A 27,169-nucleotide genomic window follows, 5' to 3' on the forward strand; every position below is an offset into this window, starting at 1 on the left:
AGATCATGGAACGGGCAGTCCTTCCCGGGAGGAAGAGCAGCTCCGTCTTGCCGAAGTTCAGCTTGAGGTGGTGATCCGTCATCCACACTGATATGTCTGCCAGACATGCAGAGATGCGATTCGCCACCTGGTCATCAGAAGGGGAAAGGAGAAGATTAATTGTGTGTCGTCTGCATAGCAATGATAGGAGAGACCATGTGAGGTTATGACAGAGCCAAGTGACTTGGTGTATAGCGAGAATAGGAGAGGGCCTAGAACAGAGCCCTGGGGGACACCAGTGGTGAGAGCGCATGGTGAGGAGACAGATTCTCGCCACGCCACCTGGTAGGAGCGACCTGTCAGGTAGGACGCAATCCAAGCGTGGGCCACGCCGGAGATGCCCAACTCGGAGAGGGTGGAGAGGAGGATCTGATGGTTCACAGTATCGAAGGCAGCCGATAGGTCTAGAAGGATGAGAGCAGAGGAGAGAGAGTTAGCTTTAGCGGTGCGGAGTGCCTCCGTGATACAGAGAAGAGCAGTCTCAGTTGAATGACTAGTCTTGAAACCTGACTGATTTGGATCAAGAAGGTCATTCTGAGAGAGATAGCGGGAGAGCTGACCAAGGACGGCACGTTCAAGAGTTTTGGAGAGAAAAGAAGGGATACTGGTCTGTAGTTGTTGACATCGGAGGGATCGAGTGTAGGTTTTTTCAGAAGGGGTGCAACTCTCGCTCTCTTGAAGACGGAAGGGACGTAGCCAGCGGTCAGGGATAAGTTGATGAGCGAGGTGAGGTAAGGGAGAAGGTCTCCGGAAATGGTCTGGAGAAGAGAGGAGGGGATAGGGTCAAGCGGTCAGGTTGTTGGGCGGCCGGCCGTCACAAGACGCGAGATTTCATCTGGAGAGAGAGGGGAGAAAGAGGTCAGAGCACAGGGTAGGGCACTGTGAGCAGAACCAGCGGTGTCGTTTGACTTAGCAAACGAGGATCGGATGTCGTCGACCTTCTTTTCAAAATGGTTGACGAAGTCATCTGCAGAGAGGGAGGAGGGGGGAGGGGGAGGAGGATTCAGGAGGGAGGAGAAGGTGGCAAAGAGCTTCCTAGGGTTAGAGGCAGATGCTTGGAATTTAGAGTGGTAGAAAGTGGCTTTAGCAGCAGAGACAGAGGAGGAAAATGTAGAGAGGAGGGAGTGAAAGGATGCCAGGTCCGCAGGGAGGCGAGTTTTCCTCCATTTCCGCTCGGCTGCCCGGAGCCCTGTTCTGTGAGCTCGCAATGAGTCGTCAAGCCACGGAGCGGGAGGGGAGGACCGAGCCGGCCTGGAAGATAGGGGACATAGAGAGTCAAAGGATGCAGAAAGGGAGGAGAGGAGGGTTGAGGAGGCAGAATCAGGAGATAGGTTGGAGAAGGTTTGAGCAGAGGGAAGAGATGATAGGATGGAAGAGGAGAGAGTAGCGGGGGAGAGAGAGCGAAGGTTGGGACGGCGCGATACCATCCGAGTAGGGGCAGTGTGGGAAGTGTTGGATGAGAGCGAGAGGGAAAAGGATACAAGGTAGTGGTCGGAGACTTGGAGGGGAGTTGCAATGAGGTTAGTGGAAAAACAGCATCTAGTAAAGATGAGGTCGAGCGTATTGCCTGCCTTGTGAGTAGGGGGAAGGTGAGAGGGTGAGGTCAAAAGAGGAGAGGAGTGGAAAGAAGGAGGCAGAGAGGAATGAGTCAAAGGTAGACGTGGGGAGGTTAAAGTCGCCCAGAACTGTGAGAGGTGAGCCGTCCTCAGGAAAGGAGCTTATCAAGGCATCAAGCTCATTGATGAACTCTCCGAGGGGACCTGGAGGGCGATAAATGATAAGGATGTTAAGCTTGAAAGGGCTGGTAACTGTGACAGCATGAAATTCAAAGGAGGCGATAGACAGATGGGTAAGGGGAGAAAGAGAGAATGACCACTTGGGAGAGATAAGGATCCCGATGCCACCACCCCGCTGACCAGAAGCTCTCGGGGTGTGCGAGAACACGTGGGCGGACGAAGAGAGAGCAGTAGGAGTAGCAGTGTTATCTGTGGTGATCCATGTTTCTGTCAGTGCCAAGAAGTCGAGGGACTGGAGGGAGGCATAGGCTGAGATGAACTCTGCCTTGTTGGCTGCAGATCGGCAGTTCCAGAGGCTACCGGAGACCTGGAACTCCACGTGGGTCGTGCGCGCTGGGACCACCAGATTAGGGTGGCAGCGGCCACGCGGTGTGGAGCGTTTGTATGGTCTGTGCAGAGAGGAGAGAACAGGGATAGACAGACAAATAGTTGACAGGCTACAGAAGAGGCTACGCTAATGCAAGGAGATTGGAATGACAAGTGGACTACACGTCTCAAATGTTCAGAAAGTTAAGCTTACGTAGCAAGAATCTTATTGACTAAAATGATTAAAATGATACAGTACTGCTGAAGTAGGCTAGCTGGCAGTGGCTGCGTTGTTGACTTTGTAGGCTAGCTGGCAGTGGCTGCGTTGTTGACACTACACTAATCAAGTTGTTCCGTTGAGTGTAATAGTTTCTACAGTGCTGCTATTCGGGGGCTAGCTGGCTAGCTATCAGTGTTGATTACGTTACGTTGCGTTAAAAGAACGACAACTCCACGTCCTCCAGACGTGACGCTTGGCATTCAGGCCAAAGAGTTCAGTCTTGGTTTCATCTGACTAGATAATCTTGCTTCGCATGGTCCGAGAGTCTTATATAGACAGGTGTGTGCCTTTCCAAATCATGTCCAATCAATTGAATATATCACAGGTGGCGTCCAATCAAGTTGTAGTAACATTGCATGGATGATCAATGGAAACATTGGAAACACCTGAGCTCAATTTAAAGTCTCCTAACAAAGGGTCTGAATACTTATGAAATGTGGTATTTGTTTTATTTTAACACATTTTCAAACATTTCTAAAAACCTGTTTACGCTTACGAAAAATCAGTGGCAATACCGGAAAATGGTTGTCTAGAAATGATCAACAACCAATTTGACAGAGCTCAATGGGCAAATGTTGGACAAGCTCTTAGACTTACCCAGAAAAACTGTAATCGCTGCTAAAAGGTGGTGCTACAAAGTATTGACTCAGGGGTGTGAATACTTATTTAAGAGATATTTCTGTATTTCATTTAACACATTTGCAAAAATGTCTAGACACGTTTTCAATTTGTCATTTTGTATTTTGTGTAGACGGGTGAGATTACATTTAATCAATTTGGATGCTTTCTAAAGGCCACTGTATACCTTAATTTCTCAAAGATACACTCTTAGCTCTCATTTGACACCTAATTTGATGTGCTCATATGAACTTCATGTTAGTACTCATGGAGCTTTTATACAAGGAAATGCCCAGAGTTAGGAGTCATTTAACGGTCAAGGTAATGTGGAGAGAACGCGTTTTAATTTGATAAGATTGAATGTGCATACAACCATACGTCATTCCTTGATTAAACAAGCACAGACCTGGGGCCATTTTATGATTAAAATTACAACATCTGTGAGAAAGGCAATTAAGAATGGTGCAATATTTCATTTGGCGACAGTAACCCTGCAGAGGCTTCATCCTAACTGATTCCAGAGCTAACAAAGCACGTAGCTAGAGAGACTGCGTGTAAGATGTAAGATCTGCTTGTGTGCACGAGTGTCCTATTGCTGTGTGTCATCACCACAAAATCAGACAAACTAATTACATTCTTGGATGTTACTTTCATGAGTGCATGCACCAATTATGATATGTGCCACGGTACTGGAATGGTTGTGAAGGGTGAAACAATCCTCAATAGCGTGACACATGACAATGTGATAGCAGTCTCTGTAAATTAGACACTTTGGCCGTTTATAACAGATTCTAAGGAATCAAACACACTAATTATTTGAAATGTTTGCAATGGTGTATTTTGCACACAGATCAGCATTTTCATTTCTGGGAATGAGATTGAGAGAGGAAGGTCCTTTTTATCCCATGTATCAATGAAGCAAGCCTCTGCCTGCGACTCTAATTCGACTAGCTCAGATGAAGTGTAAATGTGAAACGCACAGAATTCAGGCTTGTGCTCGCTGCCTGCCAAAACATAAGTTAATTTAGGAGATCCATTCGTTACTTCATGAATAGATTATTGCCAGTATAAGTAAATATGGAAATGCAGCCAGAGATAATACCAGTCCTTGGCCCCCCGGAACAGACCAAGAGCCTTATAGTTTGGCCCTTAATTGCAAGTAGTACTGTCCCCAACTCAAGTGAGGTAATTTATACAGTCAAAATAGATTTTTCTACACAGTCTAGGTCATTTCCTGAGACCAAATGATTACTGTCTCCTCTAGAATGTAGTATATAGCTCTAAACAACAGTGCATTATACTGTACAGTTCTTGTTTTAGACTTCATTATCAAATTGGCATTTTTCTTCTCCAAGATTAAGGGACCGACATTAATGGTTGTGCAATTAATTTTTTCTTTAATTATGCTTGATAACGGAAGGAACCATAGTCAGGCAGACATGAAAATGCGAGGGCCTTTCATTTTTCTTATCGGATAACTATCAGTGTTCTGTTTTAGAGTAAGTCATAGTATCTAATTACACAACCAGCAGTGGTACAGTTTATTTCAGTGTTTAATTCCATCTGTTTCTACCTTAATATGGCTCCAAGGACAGCCCCGCAGGTGTATCTGTCAAATCACTTCCTGTTGTTGTGATTGGGATTTTGCACATCAATAGAGCCATAAAGGATTGGACGTGTGAAGCTCTTTGAAGAACATCAAACACACTTTCAGACATGTAAATTGACTGATTTACTTTATATTTGGAGGGTGGAATTAAATTCCAACACCACAATGCTCTTGATATCCAGGAAATGAATTCAGATCTTCCCTGTTCAATTTACACGGAACAAAAATATAAACGCAACATGTAAAATGCCGGTCCCATGTTTCATGAGCTGAAAAAAAATCCCAGAAATGTGTTTATATATGCTTTCCGTTTATACTTTCCGAATGCACTGTATATAAGCAATATAACAATGGAGGTGTACAAACTATAGCATAAAGGAACGATGAGCAGATAAAAGGCAAGCCATAATTTCAATCAAGACAATAATGAGTTGAGCTAAGAGGGACGTTGTCGATATGCTTATTTGTTCAGGGCTTTTGAAATTGACAGCAACAGAATTCAGAACATGGGTCGTTCTTACAGTATTCTCCCTGTATACCAAGTCAGAACCGTATGATAAAAAACGGCATATAAGCAGACAATGAAAGCTCTTACAATATTCAATTATGACATTTCTCTAAAACAGGCTAACGTTATAGGCTACATGTGCACCACCAAGTCAGAACAGTAGGCTACTGGAGAGGGACCCAATTCTTATGGAGAGACACATGGGCTACTAACAGCTTACTACACAACATAAACTTCGTATTACTTTCTCAGTTACAGTATACATATCTCCCTGGCATATTACATCATTTATGCAGTTTACATACAATACATTTTTTGGACTCACCGTTGTTGTGCTGTGTTCACTTGAACAGGAAGGTGGCATGCCGATCCTTGTGGGCAAACTTTGTCATCAAAACTGTCATCAAAGTCTGATATTCTCTGGATGAAGTCATGCTGGATTGACAGCACAGTCAATCTATTCAACATTTTCTGGCCCATGGTATGTGTCAGGACCCGGTTACGAACCTGGGTCTCCGGAGTGAGAAACAGTCACTAAACCAACTGAGCCACGAATAGTCGGCAGAACCCAGAAGATGAGGCAGACACAGCAGTACTTGAGAAGGTGTATTTAATGAAGTAAAAAGTGAAGTTCCCACAACTTCAAAAGGAATTCCACAAGAACAAAGGTAATCCTCCAAGACAAAAAGGTAAATCCACAAGGTGGAAGGTAAAGCACAAAAAGCCTCAAAAGATACTCAAAAACAAACAAGAACAAAAAAACAGAATTCCACAAGAGAGTCCACCGGGATCAACAAGAGTTCAGAGTACTAGGGCTGGGTGCTAACATACAAACACAGAGCAAAGAACTGAGGGAAAACAAAGGGTTTAAATACAATCAGGGGAAACGAGGCACAGGTGCAAATAATAATGGGGATCAAGGGAAAACAAAAGGTCAAAAGGCACAATGGGGGCATCTAGTGACCAAAAACCGGAACAACCCTGGCCAAATCCTGACAGTATGGTGTGGGAATGTTTATCCTTCTAAGCTTGGAAAAGAGACCCTTTCAGACAGATGTTTTTAATCCTTGAACCCGGACTTGGACCACACACACTCTCCACTGACACACACTCGCAAATTCGGAAATAAATGGTTTGGAAGGAATCTGTCGCTTACTGTGAGCACAATAGTGATTGCTTTGCGACGCTCACAGAAAGCCACTGATTCCTTCCAAACCACTTACTTTTGGATATGGGATTTGTTGGGTAGATTATCGATGCGATTCATGATGATCAATGCTTGTCTAGCCATCTAAGATTTTGAAAGTAGGATGTTGACATGATCAGTCCAATCAAAGCTACGGTAGATAAAAATGTGATCTGTTGCAATGACCTTGAGCCTGGACGGGGCTTATACTGTAAATCTACGGCAGCACCCAAGAGGGCTTGAACTGCCTCGCTCTCCCTGTAGATTCTGTAGTGATGTAAAGTCCCCATGAGTGACAGAACACTGAGCCAATCATGGCGCAACTAGAGAATATTACCAACGCCTACAAACTGATTTTGCTGGCTGCCCCTCTACCACAAAGTACCGAGCTGGGATGAAACGGCTGCATTTTGGAGTTGCCTTACTCAATAGAGTAGACCATGTTGGTACAATATGCAGCTTTATTAACTCAAGGATTTTTTTGTGTATGTATGTATGTATGTATGTATGTATGTATGTATGTATGTATGTATGTATGTATGTATGTATGTATGTATGTATGTATGTATGTATGTATGTATGTATGTATGTATGTATGTATGTATGTATGTATGTATGTATGTATGTATGTATGTATAGTTTGCAAACTGACATGTGACACGAATTAATGCCAGAATAAAGACAAAATAAACAATATATTTCTGGGGGTGCTAAACAGGTAGGGAATCCACTGGTTGTGCATAATTTGAGGTCAAACCCCCAATGAACCCCAGTTGGTGCATTTAGCATGGACTATTAAGTTGTCAGCGAGTGTCATCGGAGTGAGAGAGAACACAGTCTCAGATATAATAGAGATCATTTCGCCCAGAGATAGGAGGGCTTGAGTCAAAAATAAATCTACCTCAAAGCAGCTTTTGGTAGACGGTGGTGACATAACAGCTATTATCAAAGACTGTTAGGCTAATGGGCTTTAAAGTGAAGTTGAAAGGTGATATTAGAAAAACTTCCTCTGCCAATGTTTTCAGGTTTATTGCAATATGTGATATCGCTGTCACTTATTGGTTTGAACCTTAATGAACCAATCAGCAAATCCATCGGCTGCATTTCAATCGCACTGACCTGAGGGCACATGATAGGTGAAAGAAGCAATGGATGATGGATGGCTACTTGAAACTTCAGAAAGCTAGCACAGACTACTGAGACTCAACAGTGAGGGTGAAGAAGCTCTACTTTGAGTGTGACTGGGTAGGGTTTGAAACCCGATATCGTGCACACCATAAGACTGTTGGCACACTATGCTAAAGTCCATGCATTAGTGCTGGGAAGTCTTCGGGTCTGAGGCAAAGTAACGTATTACATGAAGCAGTGCCTTGTATTACTAACAAAGTTCACTCATCTTATTTCAATCTGTGCCCTCTAGTTCTGCTATAATATTGAGAAATATAGCCACCCTGTGTCTATCTTTAGGAGCAATTCAAGAGTTAAGTGCTTGAAAAGGCCCAGGTGCAGTTGTCTGACCCTATACACGTGTGATGTGTCTGAAATCCCCCTCCGCTTACCTCGACAGCCGCCTTGGCGCGCTCAAACTCTTCCTCCAGGGACTGGTTTCTGGACAGGAGACCGCCACCGAACCGCTCTTTACTCAAACGGCCCTGTTTCTCACACACACACAGAGAGGGGTGCAGTGTCAGCCATCTCTGCCTTCCCCTGGAGTGGCAAATATCACTGCCTCGGCAAAGCCTTTGACATGCTCAAGAAGGCCAGCGGCTGGCAGGAGTGCCTCAGTCAGCACCTCTCAGCCCCCTCTAACACTTTTCCCACTTATCAGCGCCACTCTTCTCTCCAACCTCACTATCTCATCTCGATTACAGATTCATTCCCCTCTTTGTTGGCCAGGTCATACATCGCATGCCCTTTTGTATACTTTCCATGCACTATTATAACTCAGAAATATGCTGATTGTAGCTTGGTTATAGTATCTGACAGTACATTGTGCTTAGGGCTGTTTCGGTTAATGTATTACCGCCACACCAGCAGTTTTGAGTCCTGACCACAGTCAAATTCCACGTGACCATTGAGTCACGGTAATCTCCTCTTTACGCTCCTTGGACATGCATTGGTAGTACCCAACTTGCTAATGACGTCAGGTCGCTAATGGCCTGGTACTCAGCGCTCGATTGTCCTTCAAACCACTCTGACATCAATGCCGACGCAATCGAAAATGACATCAAACACAGTATCATGCTTTTAAAACTCCCCTCACTGTGATGATCAATTTGAAGAAAGTTCAACAACTGGGTGAAAGTGAGTGGAAAACATGGACGTTGCGGATGTTGTTTCAAAGCCAAACACAACAAAATGGACAGAGCATTCTATGTTGATGATTAATTCAAAAACACCCATCCGCATATTATGCATAGGCATATACACTATGAGCCCAAGCCTGAAAAAAAACCCAACTGAATTCAAATAATGATTGTGCTGTTATACAATACATAGCCAAATAGCCTCCAGCTTACACACGGCAGAAAAACATTTAAAAAATGCATAGATTTAAGATGTCTTTGGTACATAATTGGTCTAGAATGTACTCCACAATTTAACAAATTCCAGTAATCGCCTTTAAGTGTGGACTGTATTATTATGCATACTGAATGGATTGGCTACCTTGTTCTACACTATAAACCTTCAATCCATGAGTCTGGGAGAGAACGTACAGGCCTAGGCGATTCTGTTGGTTCATTGATTGTGCAGGGCGGCTTACAAAATGAGTAAAGAGTGAATGAATAGCGGATTTTGATTTTGAATAGCCTTGTAATAGGTAATGAAAAAAATATATTTTCATAATTAATAGGCTGACACATTACCTTTTAGCTACAGAATATCTCACCACCATGCGTTTCCATCTCTTTTTCTCTCTTTGTGATGTATGCTTGTGCCTATAAAACTTCTTAAGGCCCCTTAACAACATCCATTGAAAAGGCAGAGTACGAAATTCTAAAATATTTTAAAGAAATATTTAACTTATGAAAGTTAAATATTTCTTTAAAATATTTTAGAATTTCGCACTCTGTATGAACATTCACAAGTGCAATACACCAAATTAAAGCTTAACTTCTTGTTAATCTACCCATCATGTCGATTAAAAAAAGGCTTTACAGCGAAAGCACACCATATGGTTATGTTAGGTCAGAGCCAAGTCACAAAAACATACAGCCATTTTCCAGCCAAAGAGAGGAGTCACAAAAAGCAGAAATAGAGATAAAATGAATCACTGACCTTTGATGATCTTCATCAGATGGCACTAATAGGACGTCATGTTACACAATACATGTAGGTTTTGTTCGATAAAGTTCATATTTATATCCAAAAATCTCAGTTTACATTGGCGCATTATGTTCAGTAATGTTGTGCCTCGAAAACATACGGCGAATTTGCAGAGAGCCATATAATTTTACAGAAATACTCATCATAAACTTTGATAAAAGATACAAGTGTTATTAAAGATATACTTCTTGGTGACTGGGGGGCAGTATTGAGTAGCTTGGATAAATAAGGTGCCCAGAGTAAACTGCTTGCTACACTGTCCCAGATGCGAATATTTGCATATTATTAGTAGTATCGGATAGAAAACACTGAAGTTTCTAAAACTGTTTGAATGATGTCTGAGTATAACAGAACTCATGGCAGGCAAAAACCTGAGACAAATCCAACCAGGAAGTGGGAAATCTGAGGTTTGTAGTTTCATTTAAGGGATTGCCTATCCAATATGCTGTGTATATGGGGCCAGATTGCACTTTCCAAGGCTTCCAGCAGATGTCAACAGTCTTTAGAAAGTTGTTTGAGGCTTCTAATTGTGGTAGGGTGTCGAAAAAAAGAGCTGTTTCAACAAGTGGACCAGGAAGAGGCCAATCAGTTGTTTACTGCGCGGTCACGCGGGCGCGCCGGTCCTTATTTTTCCTCTGTAATGAATAAGCTATTGTCAGGTTGGAATGGTATTGAATATTTATTATAAAAAGACCCTAAGGATTGTTTGTAAACATTGTTTGTAAACATTGTAAACATTGTTTGACATGTTTCTACAAACTGTAATGGAACAAAACGGTATTTGGACATAAATATGGACGTAATCGAACAAAACAAACATTTCTTGTGGTAGTCCTGGGAGTGCATTCCGACGAAGATCAGCAAAGATAAGTGAAGATTTATAATGCTATTTATGACTTTTGTTGACTCCACAATTTGGCAGGTAACTGTATGGCTTGATTTTGTGGCTGAACGCTGTTCTCAGATGATTGAATATTGTGCTTTTGCCGTAAATCTTTTTTGAAATCTGACACAGCGGTTGCATTGTAAGTTTAAGTTTCTATGTAAGTTTATGATGAGTATTTGTTATTTGATGTGGCTCTCTTCAATTTCTCCGGATGTTTTAGAGGCATTTCTGAACATGGCGCCAATGTAAACAGGTTTTTGGAAATAAATATGATTTTGATTGAACAAAACATACATGGAGTGGGAGTGTCATCTGATGAAGATCAATGGTTAGTGATTACTTGATCTATATTTCTGCTTTTTGTGACACCTCTCTTTGGTTGGAAAATGGCTGAATGCTTTCTGTGACTAGTTTTTTTAAAACCTTTTATTTAACTAGGCAAATCAGTTAAGAACAAATTATTATTTTCAATGATGGCCTAGGAACAGTGGGTTAATTGCCTGTTCAGGGGCAGAACGACAGATATGTACCTTGTCAGCTCGGGGATTTGAACTTGCAACCTTCTAACCACTAGGCTACCCTTGCTGACCTAACATAATGATATGTTCTGCTTTCGCCGAAAATACCTTTTGAAATCGGACACTGTGATTGGATTAACGATAAGTGTATCTTTAAAATACTTGTATGGTTGAGGAAGTTTAATTATGAGATTTCTGTTTTGAATTTGGGGCCCTGCAATTTCACTGGCTGTTGGTGATGTGGGACGCTAGCATCCCGAACGATCCCAGAGAGGTTAATGCAACCGCTGTGTCAGATTTCAAAAAAGCCATGTTGTGGAGTCAGTAAAAGTTAGAAATAGCGTTATAAATATTTTATTTTATTATTTATTATTACACTTACCTTTGATCTTCAATAGAACGCACTCCCAGGAATAGCAGTTACACAATAAATGATTGTTTTGTTCTATAAAGTCCATCATTTATATCCAAAAACCTCGTTTTGTTAGCGTGTTTAGTTCACAAATCCAAACTCAGAAGGCGTGGGCAAGGCCAGGTGAAAGTTCAGACAAAGTCCAAAAGATTACAGTTCGTAGAAACATGTCAAACGATGTATAGAATCCATCTTTAGGATGTTTTTACCATAAATCTTCAATAATGTTTCAACCAGACAATTCCTTTGTCTTTAGAAATGCAATGGAACGCAGGTCTCTCAAGGCCACACGAGTGACCAGCTCATGGCCTCCTGCCAGACACCCGATTGAAACAGATCTTATTCTCTCCCCCTTGACAGTAGAAGCCTGAAACAAGGTTCTAAAGAATGACATCTAGTAGTAGCCTTAGTAAGTGCAATATTACCCCATAGACACTGTATATTGGATAGGCAATGAGTTGAAAAAATGCAAACCTCAGATTTCCCACTTCCTGGATGGATTTTTTTCAGGTTTTCGCCTGCCATATGAGTTATGTTATACTCACAGACATCATTCAAACAGTTTTGGAAACTTCAGTGTGTTTTCTATCCACATCTACAAATAATATGCATATATTAGCTTCTGGACTTGAGTAGCAGGCAGTTTACTCTGGGCTAATTGACATAATTTGAGTCAATTGGAGGTGTACCTGTGGATGTATTTCAAGGCCTACCCTGAACATTTTCCTTGACATCATGGGAAAATCTAAAGAAATCAGCTAAGATCTCAGAAAAAAAATGTAGGTCTCCACAAGTCTGGTTCATCCGTGGGAGCAATTTCCAAAACCCTCACGGTACCACGTTCATCTGTACAAGCAATATTGCGCAAGTATAAACACCATGGGACCACGCAGCCGTCATACCGCTCTGGAAGGAGATGCGTTCTTTGTCCTAGAGATGAACGTACTTTGGTGTGACAAGTGCAAATCAATCCCTGAACAACAGCAAAGGACCTTGTGTACCTGTTTCCTCCAGCATCTTCACAAGTATCTCTATCCACAGTAAAATGAGTATATCGACATAACCTGAAAGGCAGCACAGCAAAGCCACGGCTCCAAAACTGCCATAAAGCCAGACTACGGTTTGCAACTGCACATGGGGACAAAGATCGTACTTTTTGGAGAAATGTCCTCTGGTCTGATGAAACAAAAATAGAACTGTTTGCCCATAATGACCATCAATACTTTTGGAGGAGAAAGGGGGAGGCTTGCAAGCCGAAGAACACCATCCCAGCTGTGAAGCATGGGGGTGGCAGCATCATGTTGTGGGGGTGCTTTGCTGCAGGAGGGACTGGTGCACTTCACAAAATAGATGGCGACATGAGGGAGGAAAATGATGTGGATATATTGAAGCAACATCTCAAGACATCAGTCAGGAAGTTAAAGCTTGGTCACAAATGGGTCTTCCAAATGGACAATAACCAAACCATTTTCAGCGGTGTAGCCACCTCTCCACGCTTTCTGGTCTGAATGTTAATTCTTAGCGAGTCCTTTTTAAGCGCTCTAGCCAAAGAGGCGATTACGTCATGCTGACACGAACTCTAGGCTCACTTGGGCGTGGCCACTGACTGGGCACAAGTTTATATGAAAAACTATTTTCCATTTGGAAGGCTAAAATCACATCGCTATCTTCAAAAGTATTCTCATATTTAATCAAACTCAGCAAAAAAAGAAATGTGCCTTTTATCAGTCTTTCAAAGATAATTTGTAAAAATCCAAAACTTCACGTAATCTTCATTGTAAAGGGTTTTAACAGTGTTGTTGATCTCGCACCTTTGACCCTCACCAAGGAGAGATTCATGACAATTACTAGAATAACTGTAATTAGCAATGGCCAAGGAATTGAATTAAAAGGCAATTCTGCCACTTTTCAACCTCATTCATTATTTCCGACACCCAACCAGTGTTAAATCTGTGTAGTTAAAAAAACATAAGGTGCTAAGAAATGCTTCTCTGTGACATCACAAATTCGGATTAAAAGTAGGAAAAACGTTAATCTCAAAACCTTGCAATGAGTTTCTAGCCAGGGGGAGGGTATTTTCTTACTCCCTACGTCGCCGCTAATCTCAGTGTTTGATAATCACTGATTTTAAAATGATTTAACTTTGATGTAATCGGTTAGAACTTTTTGACTTGTTGTTTTTCTACAAAATGTAGAAATGTACAATTTTCACATGGTATTGTGCTGGAGATAATGAAAATTAGGTTAGTGGTGGATATATCCTTCATGAACATGCTCTACTATACAGAGAGCCATTTTATAGCCCTATGGTAGAATGCAAGTCAGTCGGCTCCCACTACCACAGCTGCCTAGCTGACTAATCTGTTTTGTAAGGCCTCATGTCAGCTCTGCCATTACCTGTAACATCATATTTTCCATAGCTGGTCATCAGAAAGACCTGATTTATGCAAGGTCTAATTGAAGTTGGCTTATCTAGATATTAATGGCCTCCAGAGAATTCACTTTACCCAGGTTAATGCCACCGATTATGTCAAGCCAAAAGAAAAATTGTCAAGTTTCTTCCCAAACTTTCCAGGCAGTTCCACATGCTGTTGTGTACAATATGTCAAGGTACAGTAAAGCTGTAGGGAGGTGTGAAGGGTTTAAGAAGTTTTTCAGACAGCTTTTGTTCTATTCTAGACCAATTCGCAAAAATTCATTCAAACAAAGCATTCCTCTCGCAATACATTGCGTGTGAGAGCACCTGCCACTATTTACAACATCACTGGGCTGAAACAACCACCGAAGATGGGGCATCTTTAATCCAAAATCTATTATTTAGTGAGATGTTGAAAGGTGATGCAAGCTTAGTTGGTCTGAGATACACTGTGGGCTCAAAGTAAGGCTACTGAATTATTCATGAGCTATTAATATAATAATGGGTGGATAGTAACAGGACCCTCATGCAAACTTGTATAGAGACCACGAGCACTAAGGAGGGAAGCGCCTGACATTTGGACCTCGGAGCACCACAAAGAAACCATTTCAAAAGCCAACATGGGACTCTTCTTGTTTAACTGGTACCTTTGTCGCAGAACCAACACTTTAAATTAAAATGTAAAAAATTTAACTCAAATTACATTCTGTGGGGATGTCTGCTCAGTGCAAATGTCTTTCAATATCATAGGAAAGGATGCATAGAGAAGCTTACATGTCTTCCACTAATATACTGTCTGTTGAGCTGTAATGGAAGAATATGAGGTGTTAGCAGAAGATGGCAGGTTGAAACATGGTCACAACACAGGGATCTAGTACATTGACTGGAATCAGGAGATTGGCATGACCGCTATGGTTTATGTGTCCCAAAACCCTTCCATCCAACAAAGCAGAGTCCTCTCAACATGTCACAAAGCAGCCTAAAATGCTTCTAATCAAAACCATCTGTTTTTGAGGTGGAAAGAAAACGTTAAACTCCAAATACTGTTGATTTCAAGTGCAGACAGAACAGACAATGGTCTGCAATGACTACTCAGGACTCTGCTTACTTGAAATGTTAGAGCTGGCTCTGCCTCTGCTTTGGTATTCCCTTCCAATGAGTTCATGGAGGTTGCCTCTGGTTGTGTTTTGCAGTCTATGGACCTAAAGAGAAAGGACAATTAAATCAACAATTTAAAAAAAAGATCCACTCTGCATTTCATTAGGGTAGCCTAATGGTTAGAGCGTTGGACTAGTAACCGAAAGGTTGCAAGTTCGAATCCCCGAGCTGACAAGGTACAAATCTGTCGTTCTGCCCCTGAACAGGCAGTTAACCCACTGTTCCTAGGCCGTCATTGAAAATAAGAATTTGTTTCTTAACTGACTTGCCTAGTAAAATAAAGGTAAAATAAAAAAATAAAAAAACTCCCTCAAAACGATTTAAGGTGCAATATGCAGAATTTGCTACATATTGTAAATAAGAATATAATATGTTTCTAAACACTACATGAATGTGGATACTACCATGATTACGGATAGTCCTGCATACATCGTGAATAATCATGTGTGAAAGTTAGACACACAAATACAATACCCCCCCCCCTCCCCAAGAAAAATGCTTACCTCCCCTGTTATTGTAAGTTTGAGAGGTTAGCACGTCTTGGGGGTACCATATTTGTGCTTCTGTAACTCTCTCATTCATGATTATCTGTAATCATGGCAGCACCCACATTAATGTAGAAGTGTTTACGAAAAAATCTTCTATTCTTACTTACAATCAAAGTGACTCCAACGACAATTAATTGACCCAACTGTGGTTTGTAACTACAATGGTTTCCTGTTACCGATTTGGTAACAGAATTACAAGGTTTTAATCTCTTAATAATTCATAAACAAACTTTATCAGTAAAAACACTAATTGGTAGGTCTAACTTTACATGTTACTTCTGTGAACTTTCCTTTTCCCTCATGAGGGACATACATTTTAAAAATATCTTAAAGATATGTGGGGGGTTTTTAAACGGGATTACAAGGCACAAGGCAATGCTTAACTTACAGAAGGCAAATAATTGTGTTTATTAGTTGGCAGGGGTCTTTACTTCAATATTATTGGGATTTTATGTATTTCCCACATTTTCCATCTGTTTTACCAGAAATCAAAGCCTTTGCTTATTCCACTTTTTTTGAGATGGAAAATGGTTGGAAAATGTATATACAGTGCATTCGGAAAGTACATTTTGTTATGTTACAGCCTAATTCTAAAATAGATCAAATAGTTTATTTCCCTCATCAATCTATGCACATTAACCCCATAATGACAAAGCAAAAAAATTTGGCAAATGTATTAAAGGTAAAAAAACAGATACCTTATTTACATAAGTATTCAGACCCTTTGCTATGAGACTCGAAATTGAGCATCCTGTTTCCATTGATCCTCCTTGATATTTCAACAACTTGATTGGAGTCCACCTGTGGTAAATTCAATTGATTGGACATGATTTGGAAAGCCACACCTTTCTATATTAGGTCGCACAGTCCAGTCCATTGAATTTACCACAGGTGGACTCCAATCAAGTTGTAGAAACATTTCAAGGAAAATAATTTTACAAATTTTAGAGTAAGACCAAAGTAATAAAATGTTTGAAAGAGTCAAGAGGTCTGAATACTTTCCAGATGCACTGCATGCCTTAATTTCTAAAAAATATAGACTCTTAGCTTTCATTAGACACCCAATATAACATGCTCCTATGAACTGCTCATTTGTCCTTTTTGTTGTTGATGGAAATGCATGTGTGTGAACAAAACTGCAATTCAACAGATTTGGAACTGACTTAGATATAACAGGTGCAGGAAGGTTACTTTACCACAGATGTTCGCTGGAGGAGTTTCTCCATGAATGTTGTCTTTCCAATTTCCACTTTCTGCTGCTGTTTCTTTCAGGGTGGAGGTTGAGCTCCTCCCATTTCTCCAAAGGAGAGGCAATGATGACTGGGAAGAGCAATCATGGAGAAATCAGCTAACAGCAGGGTACAATACAACACAATCAGCTAAGGGGGAAAAAACATTGCCATCTGGACAGAGTCATGAGAGGGACATGAACTTTGCTTGTAAATGATACCCAGGGTTACACTTAAACTTTCTTTCATGAATTACTTGCTACGCATAATTAGAACTCATTTGAAGAGTAAAATACTTTAACCTCCTCAACTTGCTAATGGGAAACTAATCTTCTGTTACCTCTTAATGTATTTTAAGATGATCTGTTCATTACAGGCGATTGCCTGATCTTTCTTTGGACAATCTTGAACATGAACAAGGTCAACTCCATTGAACTTCATAGAGGAAACGTTTCATTAAGGGTAGGCAAGTCTGTTAAAGCATTTAGGAGACTGGGGACATGAGGCTAATACAGTTCCTGATTGAATTTTCTGAACATTTTTACAGATTTATAATCTACATATTAGGTAGTCATGAAATTCATGATGACATGATACAAAGTAAATGCTACATAAATATTGTCCATAAGAGAACCTCATTTAATTTTGCACGTAACAGCTCTGTCATACTACAGAGTGACAATGACCACTAAACATGGTTTCGGACATAAATTTAGTTGCGGTCCAACATCCAATTTAGATCATTATTTTCGGACAACCAAAACATTCTCCTGACTTGCCCAATAGTCAAGAGCTATTAAGAGTTTATAGTCCATCCCTTGTATAGTGTGATTCCACGTCAGCTGGCGTAGAAAATATTTTTGGAATCTCAGAATGTTCTGGAAATGATCTCATAGGAACTTCATTGGGAAGGATGTTTAACTTCTTACGGCTGAAATCTCGCTAACGGGAATGATATGACAACTGCCAGTGAAAGTGCAGGGTGCAAAATTCAAACAACAGAAATCTCATAATTAAAATTCCTCAAACATACAAGTATTCTACACAATTTTAAAGATAAAATTGTTGTTAATCCCACCCATGTCCGATTTCAAAAAGGCTTTACGACGAAAGCACATCAAACGATTATGTTAGGCCAGCACCTAGTCACAGAAACATACAGCCATTTTTCCAGCCAAAGAGAGGAGTCACAAAAAGCAGAAATAGAGATGAAATTCATCACTAACCTTTGATCTTCATCAGATGACACTCATAGGACTTCATGTTACACAATACATGTAGGTTTTGTTCGATAAAGTTTATATTTATAACCAAAAATCTCAGTTTACATTGGCACGTTATTTTCAGTAATGTTGTGCCTAGAAAACATCCAGTGATTTTTTTTTCAGAGAGCCACATCAATTTACAAAAATACTCATAATAAACATTGATAAAAGATACAAGTGTTATGCATGGAATTATAGACCTACTTCTAGTTAATGCAACCGCTGTGTCAGATTTTAAAAAAAACTTTACGGAATAAGCATACCATGCAATAATCTGAGTACAGCGCTCAGACACAAAAACAAGCCATACAGATACCCGCCATGTTGTGGAGTCAAGAGAAGTCAGAAATAGCATTATAAATATTCACTTACCTTTGATCTTCATCAGAATGCACTCCCAGGAACCCCAGTTCCACAATAAATGTTTGTTTTGTTCGATAAAATCCATCATTATGTCCAAATAGCTCCTTTTTGTTTGCGCGTTAATTTCACAAATCCAAATTCATGAGGCGCTAACTCTCACGGCCACGTGTGAGACTGAGCTCATGGCACTCTGCCAGACCTCTGGTTGAAACAGCTCTCATTCTCTCCCCCTTCACAGTAGAAGCCTCAAACAAGGTTCTAAAGACTGTTGACATCTAGTGAAAGCCTTAGGAAGTGCAATCGGACCAAATTTACACTATCTTGGATTGGCAAAGAGTTGCAAAACTACAAACCTCAGATTTTCCACTTCCTGGTTGGATTATTTCTCAGATTTTTCTTTTCTTCTGCCATATGAGTTCTGTTATACTCACAGACATCATTTTAACAGTTTTGGAATCTTCAGAGTGTTTTCTATCCAAATCTACTAATAATATGCATATCTTAGCTTCTGGGCCTGAGTAGCAGGCAGTTTACTCTGGGCACGCTTTTCATCCAAGCTACTCAATACTGCCCCCAGCCATAAGAAGTTAACAACATGCTTTTTACATTTGTATCATAAACAATTTATTTGAAAATTATGATTATAATTGCCATTTTAGACAACCTGTGCACCACTCATGATGATACAGACAACATGTTGGTGTCATTATACTCGTTATAATGTTCTCTCAAATATGGAGTATGTCTTGATACTGAAATACACTTTCACATTCATTTATTCAACATTATATATTGAAAGGCGCACTATGCATAAATCGCTCTGCCATTTCCTGGTTGTTAATATTCTAATGTCTGATTTCAGTTTGACAAAGCAAGCAAAAATATACATATAGCATTCAGACCCCTTCCCTTTTTCCAAATTTTGTTACGTTACAGCCTTATTCTAAAATGGATTAAATACAACAATTTCCTCATCAATTGGCCTTAGAGAGAGAGAGACACAGCTGCATGTGAGCTTTCGCATTTTTCAACATGTTTTTTTTTACAAAAGTGTCATGTTTGTCATTTATTATCATGTCTTGTCCCTGTGCTCCCCATTCTATTCGTTTCCCTCTGCTGGTCTTATTAGGTTCTTTCCCTCTTTCTATCCCTCTCTCTCCCCCTCCCTCTCTCACTCTCTCGCTCTCTCTTCTCTCTATCGTTCCGTTCCTGCTCCCAGCTGTTCCTATTCCCCTAATCATCATTTAGTCTTCCCACACCTGTTCCCGATCCTTTCCCCCTGATTAGAGTCCCTATTTCTTCCTTTGTGTTCCGTTCCTGTCCTGTCGGTTCCTTGTTTAGAATTCACCGTGCTGTGATTGTGTATCGCCCTGTCCTGTCGTGTTTTTGCCTTCATCAGATGCTGCGTGTGAGCAGGTGTCTCTGTCAGCTACGGCCTGCGCCTACCCGAAGCGACCTGCAGTCTGTGGCCGCTTCTCCTGTTATTCCCCTCTACAGACTAGAGGATTTCTGTTATTCCCTGTTTGGACATTTCCTGTTAAGGATTCAGGATTTGTCGTTTTCTGTTTGGACTTGAATAAACTCTGTTTCTGTTAAGTCGCTTTTGGGTCCTCTTTCACCTGCATGACAAAAAGGATAGATTTGGAGTTAGATACATTTTGATTTTTCGGCAGGGACCCTCCGCTGGATGCTAACCTTAACCACAAACCTACAACCTAATTTATGACAAAGGTACCTGGAGGGATGACTGCTACCAAGGATTCCTTCTTCCAAGCTATAGGGAGGGTGCTCTTGCAAACAAACAGCAGAGATGTGAGGACCCCATCCAACTTGGAACTGAGTGAGTCACGTTTAGTCTGATGCTATTTTTAAAGCCATATATATATATATATATATATATATATATATATACACACACATTGGAGGTGTGTATACACACACATCTTGGCAAGTTAGTTAAGAACAAATTCTTATTTACAATGACAGCCTAGTGGGTTAACTGCCTTGTTCATGGGCAGAACAACAGATTTTAACCTTTCAGTTACTGGCCCAACACTCTAACCACTAGGCTACCTGCCACCCCTGTTGGGGTGAGTGACTCTGAACTTACAATAGCTAGCTCCAAGTTGTTATTTATTAAATTTTTTCTTGTGCATTTTGCTATTTGCCTCATGACTTCTGCATGCTTTGTTGACTGAACGTTCTTGTTTACCCAACCGTGAGACAGACTGTTTGTTCCCACACTCTGGACTCTGACCCTCTATTGGTTACACTGACTTTTGGCCTCCCATCCTATTCCAACCACCTCTCTCTGGCTTTGTATTCATGTTACATGATGAATTTGCTGTACAATAGGATCTTGTTGCCTTCTAATGCACATTCAAATGTCATAAATCAACACTGCAGAGCTCTCCCTGTCCTCTGTTGGGGGGGTGGCAATCTTTACCAAGGATCACCTTCAGTGCTCGGTTGTCTCCAACAAATCTGTCCCCAAACAATTTGATTTGCTGGTTTAAAATAGCTCTTTGTTGACTGTTGCTGGGTGATATTGTCCTCCACCAGCACCGGCCTGTACCCTACCTATAGTCTAAGCTCTCTCCTGACCCCTTACACTGTCTGAATTTGTCCTTCTAGGTGACCTAAACTGGGACATGCCTAAACCACCTGAACAAGTCCTAAAGCAATGGGACTCCCTAAATATTTCTCAGATTATTCCCAATACCACAAGGTATGACTCCAAACACCCCGAAAAGGCAACTCTCCTCGATGTTATCCTCACAAATAATCCTGATAGGTATCAGTCGGGTGTTTTCTGTAATGACCTTAGTGATCACTGTTTTACAGCAAGTGTTCATAATGGCTGCTCAGTGAAACGACCTGTCCTGATTTGTCATAGACGCTTGCTAAAAAACGAATGAGCAAGGCTTCCTTGAACTGGCCTCTGTAAAATGGTATAGCATCAGCTTGATCCCCTCTGTCGAAGACGCTTGGACCTTCTTTTAAAAAATATTTTCAGTGGTATTGTTAACACGCCCCCATGAAGAGAATGACAATTAAAAACCGGTCTAGCCCCTGGTTCGACTGTGATCTTGCAGAGTTACTCCACCTCAAGAATGGCATTTGGTTAAAGGCTCGGCACACACGCATACATAGGCTGACTGGCTCTCGTTCAGGCAAATGAGAAATAAGTGCACTCAGGCTATCCGGAAGGACAAAGTTTAAGGAGCAGTTCTCTCTCTGTGGGTTTAACTCCAAGAAGTTCTGGAAAACAGTTAAAGCCCTGGAGAATAAACCCTCCTCCTCACAACATGTCCCTTAATCTCTTTAATCACCACTTCATTAAGTCACTTCATTAATTTGGCTGAGTCAAATTCCAATTTGACTCAGCCATGCCTCCTTCCCCGCCCAACATTTCCTCATCTCCCATCCCTTCTAACGCAATTAGCCCCGACGCTCCTCTTTAAGGTTGCTGCCCCTATCATCACCAAGCCTATCTCTGACCGTCTCTCCTCTCTGGGGAGGTTCTCATTGCTTGGAAGGCAGCCACGGTTTGTCCTTTATTTAAAGCGGGTGATCAAGTTGATCCTACCTATTATAGGCCTATTTCTATTTCGCCCTGTTTATCAAAGTATTGGAAAAACTTGTCAATAAGCATCTGACTGGCTTTGATGTCTATAGTATTCTCTCTGGTATGCAATCTGGTTTCCTCTCAGATTATGGATGTGTCACTGCAACCTTAAAGGTCCTCATGTCACCATTGCCCTTGATTCTAAGCAATGCTGTGCTGCTATTTTTATTGACTTGACCAAAGCTTTTGATACGGTAGACCATTCCATTCTTGTGGGCTGGCTAAGGAGTATTGGTGTCTGAGGGGTCTTTGGCCTGGTTTGCTAACTACCTCTCTCAAAGTGTGCAGTGTATAAAGTCAGAACATCTGCTGTCTCAGCCACCTCCTGTCCCCAAGGGAGTACCGCAAGGCTTGATCCTAGGCCCCATGCTCCTCTCAATTTACATCCACAACATAACTCAGGAAGAAGGAAGCTCTCTCATCCATTCATATGCAGATGATACAGTCTTATACTCAGCTGGCCCCTCCCCGGATTTTGTGTTAAATGCTCTACAACAAAGCTTTGTTAGTGTCCAACAAACATTATCTGTCCTTAACCTTGTTCTGAACACCTCCAAAACAAAGGTGATGTGGTTTGATAAGAAGAATGCCCCTCTCCCCATCGTTGTTATTACTACCGCTGAGGGTTTAGAGCTTGAGGTAGTCACCTCATACAAGTACTTGGGAGTATGACAAGAGTACACTGTCCTTATCTCAGCACATATCAAAGCTGCAGGCTAAAGTTAAATCTAGACTTGGTTTCCTCTAACGTAATCGTGCCTCTTCCACCCCTTCTGCCAAACTAACCCTAATTCAGATGACTATCCTACCCATGCTAGATGAGACGTAATTTATAGAGCAGGTAAAGGTTCTAGCGACTAGATGTCCTTTATCATTTGGCCATCAGATTTGACACCAATGCACCTTATAGGACACATCACTGCACTCTATATGCCTCTCTAAACTGGTCATCTCTCTATACCCGTCACAAGACCAACTGGTTGATGCTTATTTATAAAACCCTCTTAGGCCTCACTCCTCTCTATCTGAGATATCAACTACAGCCCTCATCCTCCACATACAACACCTATTCTACCAGTCACATTCTGTTAAAGGTCCCCAAAGCACACGCATATCCCTGGGTCACTCGTCTTTTCAGTTCACTGCAGCTAGCGACTGGAATGAGCTGCAACACTCAAACTGGACAGTTATCTCAATCTCTTCATTCAATGACTCAATCATGGACACTCTTTACTGACAGTTGTGGCTGCTTTGCATGATGTATTGTTTCTACCTTCATGCCCTTCCTGCCCTTATCTGTGCCCAATAATGTTTGTACCATGTTTTGTGCTGCTACCATGTTGTGCTGCTGCCACGTTGTGTTGCTACCATGCTGTGTTGTCATGTGTTACTGCCTTGCTATGTTGTCGTCTTAGGTCTGTCTTTATGTAGTGTTGTAATGTCTCTTTTGGTAAGATGTGTGTTTTTGTTCTATATTTTTTATTTAAAAAATATACATATTAATCCCAGCACTCGTCCCCGCAGCAGGCCTTTCGCCTTTTGGTAGGTAGTCATTGTAAATAAGAATTTGTTCTTAACTGAAATGCCTAGTTAAATAAAGGCTAAATAGATTTCTTTATCTATTTTATCTACACACAATACCCCATATTGAAGCAAAAAAGGGATATACTTAAGTATTCAGACCCTTTGCTGTGAGACTCGAAATTGAGCTCTGGTGCATCCTGTTTTCATTGATCATCCTTGAGATGTTTCTACAACTTGATTGGAGTCCACCTGTGGTAAAATCAATTGATTGGACATGATTTGGAAAGGCACACTCCTGTCTATATAGGGTCCCACAGTTGACAGTGCATGTCAGAGCAAAAACCAAGCAATGAGGTTGAAGGAATTGTCTGTAGAGCTCCGAGACAGGATATTGTGTCGAGGCACAGATATGGGGAAAGGTACCAAAAATTGTCTGTCGCATTGAAGGCCCCCAAGAACACAGTGGCCTCCATCATTCTTAAATGGAAGAAGTTTGGAACCCCCAAGACTCTTCCTAGAGCTGACCACCTGGCCAAACTGAACTATCAAGGGAGAAGGGCCAAGGTCAGGGAGGTGACCAAGAACCAGATGGTCAATCTGACAGAGCTCCAGAGTTCCTCTGTGGAGATGGGAGAACCTTCCAGAAGGACAACCATCTCTGTAGGCACTCCACCAATTTGGCCTTTCTGGTAGAGTAGCCAAACGGAAGCCACTCCTCAGTAAAAGGCACATGACAGCTCACTTAGACTTTGCCAAAAGGCACCAAAAGGACTCTCAGACCATGAGGAACAAGATTCTCTGTTCTGATGAAACCAAGATTGAACTCTTTGGCCTGAACGCCAAGCGTCACATCTGGAGGAACCTGGCACCACCCTTACGGTGAAGCATGGTGGTGGTAGGGACTGGGAGACTAGTCGGATCGAGGGAAAGGTGAAAAGAGCAAAGTACAGAGATCCTTGATGAAAAACTGCCCCAGACCGTTTAGGACCTCAGACTTGAGTGAAGGTTCACCTTCCAACAGGATAACGACCCTAATCAAACAGCAAAGACAACCAAGGAGTGGCTTCGGGATAAGTCTCTGAATGTCCTTGAGTGGAGAATTCCCGAATACAGATGTGCCAAACTTGTAGCATCATAGCCAAGAAGATTCAAGGTTGTAAATCATTTCAACAAAGTACTGAGTAAAGGGTCTAAATACTTACATAAATGTGATATACCTGTTTTTGCTTTGTCTTTATGGTGTATTGTGTGTAGATTGAGTGGGGGGGGGGGGTGATTTAATCAATTTTAGAATAATGCTGAAAAGGACAAGGGGTCTGAATTCTTTCTGAATCCACTGTATAGAGAATCAATATACTATCTAAAATGCTGTGAAAAATATTGTCCATAACCTAAAATATTGTATTTTCAGCCGTTTGAAGCTAGTGTACAAAACTGAAACTAAAAGACTGAAAAACCAAACTTAAGGGAAGCAGAGAAATAGCGCACATAGAATAGATCTACCGCTTCTTAGACTTTCTTTCAATGAGAATGACAGATGAGAATGACTGGAATTTGGTCGGGTCGCCCAAAAAGTTACATATTGCACCCATAGTATCTTATTTGTAACAATATACTCTTCAAACACGTCAAATTTACAGAGTGGGCTCTCTGGGTCTTTTTAATGATATGACCCATTTTTTAAAATAGTAATTGACATTATAGGTCATTAACCAATCACAACCCTCCTTTAGGATTGCACATTCCGCAAGTCACAAGCAATCTATTTTCCCATTCACTGTGTTGGTGGTGCTCATAAAATGTATCATACTTTAGAATTAGCAAAGATGTACTTGTAAAGTATATTGTTCCAAACAAAGTCTAAAAATGAACACAATCGTTTTGAGATATTAATATTATTATTTTTCTTCTTTTTTTATACCCCTTTTCCTCCCCAATTTTGTGGTGTCCAATTGGTCTTGTCCCATCGCTGCAACTCCCGTTCGGACTCAGGAGAGGCAAAGGTCGCGAGCGGTGTGTCCTCCGAAACACACCCCCAGCCAAGCCACAGTGCTTCTTGACACAATGCCTTCTTAAACCTGGAAGCCAGCCGCACCAATGTGTCAGAGCACCTGGCGACCGTGTCAGCCCGCCACAGGAGTTGCTAGTACGCGATGGGACAAGAACATCCCTGCTAGCCAAAACCTCTCCTAACCCGAACGACACTGGACCAATTGTGCGCCGCCCCATGGGTCTCCCAGTCGCGGCCGGCTGCAGCGGAGCCTGGACTCGAACCAGGAGCTCTAGTAGCACAGATAGCACTGTGATGTAGTGCCTTAGACCACTGCGCCAATCAGGAGGCCCAATATTAGTATTTTTAATGTTGAATAAATGTATGTGATTTATTTTCAGAAACAACTTATTTTATGTCGCACTATAAGGAATGTAATGACACCAAGATGTTGTCTGTATCATGTACGGCTCTTACAGGAGGCATGTTTAGGTCTTAAAAGGGCCTAAAATTGGCACTTTCATCATGATAAAAAAAAAAAAATGCTTTTTACATTTTAAACATCCTTCCTTCCAATGATGTTTCTATGTGAGAATTGCCAGTACAATCTTGTCCATTTATAGTGAATCCTTATTTCATATACAGTATTTCATTTATAGTGTATCCTTATTTCATATACAGTATTTGTGGTATATATAGCAAAAATACTGTATATGAAATAAGGATACACTATAAATGGACAATAGTTTCAGTGGTAAACCATCTGCTCCAGTGCTTGTACCTGAGTCGGGAGTGTTTGAGCTGGGGGCAGTCTGTTCCACAGCCACCCGGATCAGCTCTGTCTCAGCTGTTGTCTTCTTTCGGTGAGGCCCATTCTTGGGCCCTTCCCCATGCGACGACAACAGAGGGCTCTTCTTGTCCTGTTTGCTGTTCATTCTCTCTCCGGGCTCGCTGAGGTCTAGTAGGTCCAATGTGGAGGTCAGAACTGGAAGGGTAGATCATACTAGTTTAGATTCTTAGTATACAGTTCAAATATTTTCTTTACAGGGAGACGCATCTCCCTAAACAAAGCTGTCATGATGTACGGATTAACATTCCTCAACAAACTGGAGTCTGACAATTTCTAGGGCCTTCCTCTGACACCACCTGGTATAGAGGTCTTGGATGGCAAGGAGCTCGGCCTCAGTGATGTACTGGGCTGTTTCCCACTATCCTTTGTAGCACCTTGCGATCGGATTCCAAACAGTTGTCATACCAGGCGGTGATGCAACCTGTCAAGATTATCTCAATGGTGCAGCTTCAGAACTTTTCGATGATCTGAGGGCCCATGCCAAAACATTTTCCGCATTTTGAGAGGGAATAGGCGTTGTTGCGCTCTCTTCACGACTGTGTTGATTTATGTGGATCCTGATAGTTTCTTAGTGATGTGGACACGAAGGAACTTGAAGCCCTCGACTTGTTCGACAGACCGCAAAGACACGATGAAGGCTTTTTTTTCAGGTTAATGTACATTTAACTGCTCACAGCATATAGTATGTGAATGAAAAGGCCCTTCCCGTCTTC

General features: G+C 41.5%; 1 protein-coding gene across 1 annotated transcript in view; it reads right to left on the bottom strand.

The window, feature by feature from the left end:
* Positions 1-26,562, bottom strand: part of LOC123997017 (PEX5-related protein-like) — a 47,400-nt gene extending 20,838 nt beyond the window's left edge. Inside the window, exons 1-4 of the mRNA XM_046300950.1 lie at positions 26,388-26,562; positions 16,804-16,927; positions 15,010-15,103; positions 7,902-7,994 (exon numbers count right to left, since the gene is read on the bottom strand). Coding sequence (XP_046156906.1) covers positions 7,902-7,994; positions 15,010-15,103; positions 16,804-16,927; positions 26,388-26,541 — 465 coding nt within the window. The 5' untranslated portion in view covers positions 26,542-26,562. The remainder of the gene's footprint in view (positions 1-7,901; positions 7,995-15,009; positions 15,104-16,803; positions 16,928-26,387) is intronic.
* Positions 26,563-27,169: the final 607 nt, after the last annotated feature.

Source organism: Oncorhynchus gorbuscha, linkage group LG15, assembly GCF_021184085.1.
Source record: "Oncorhynchus gorbuscha isolate QuinsamMale2020 ecotype Even-year linkage group LG15, OgorEven_v1.0, whole genome shotgun sequence".
NCBI lineage: Eukaryota > Metazoa > Chordata > Actinopteri > Salmoniformes > Salmonidae > Oncorhynchus > Oncorhynchus gorbuscha.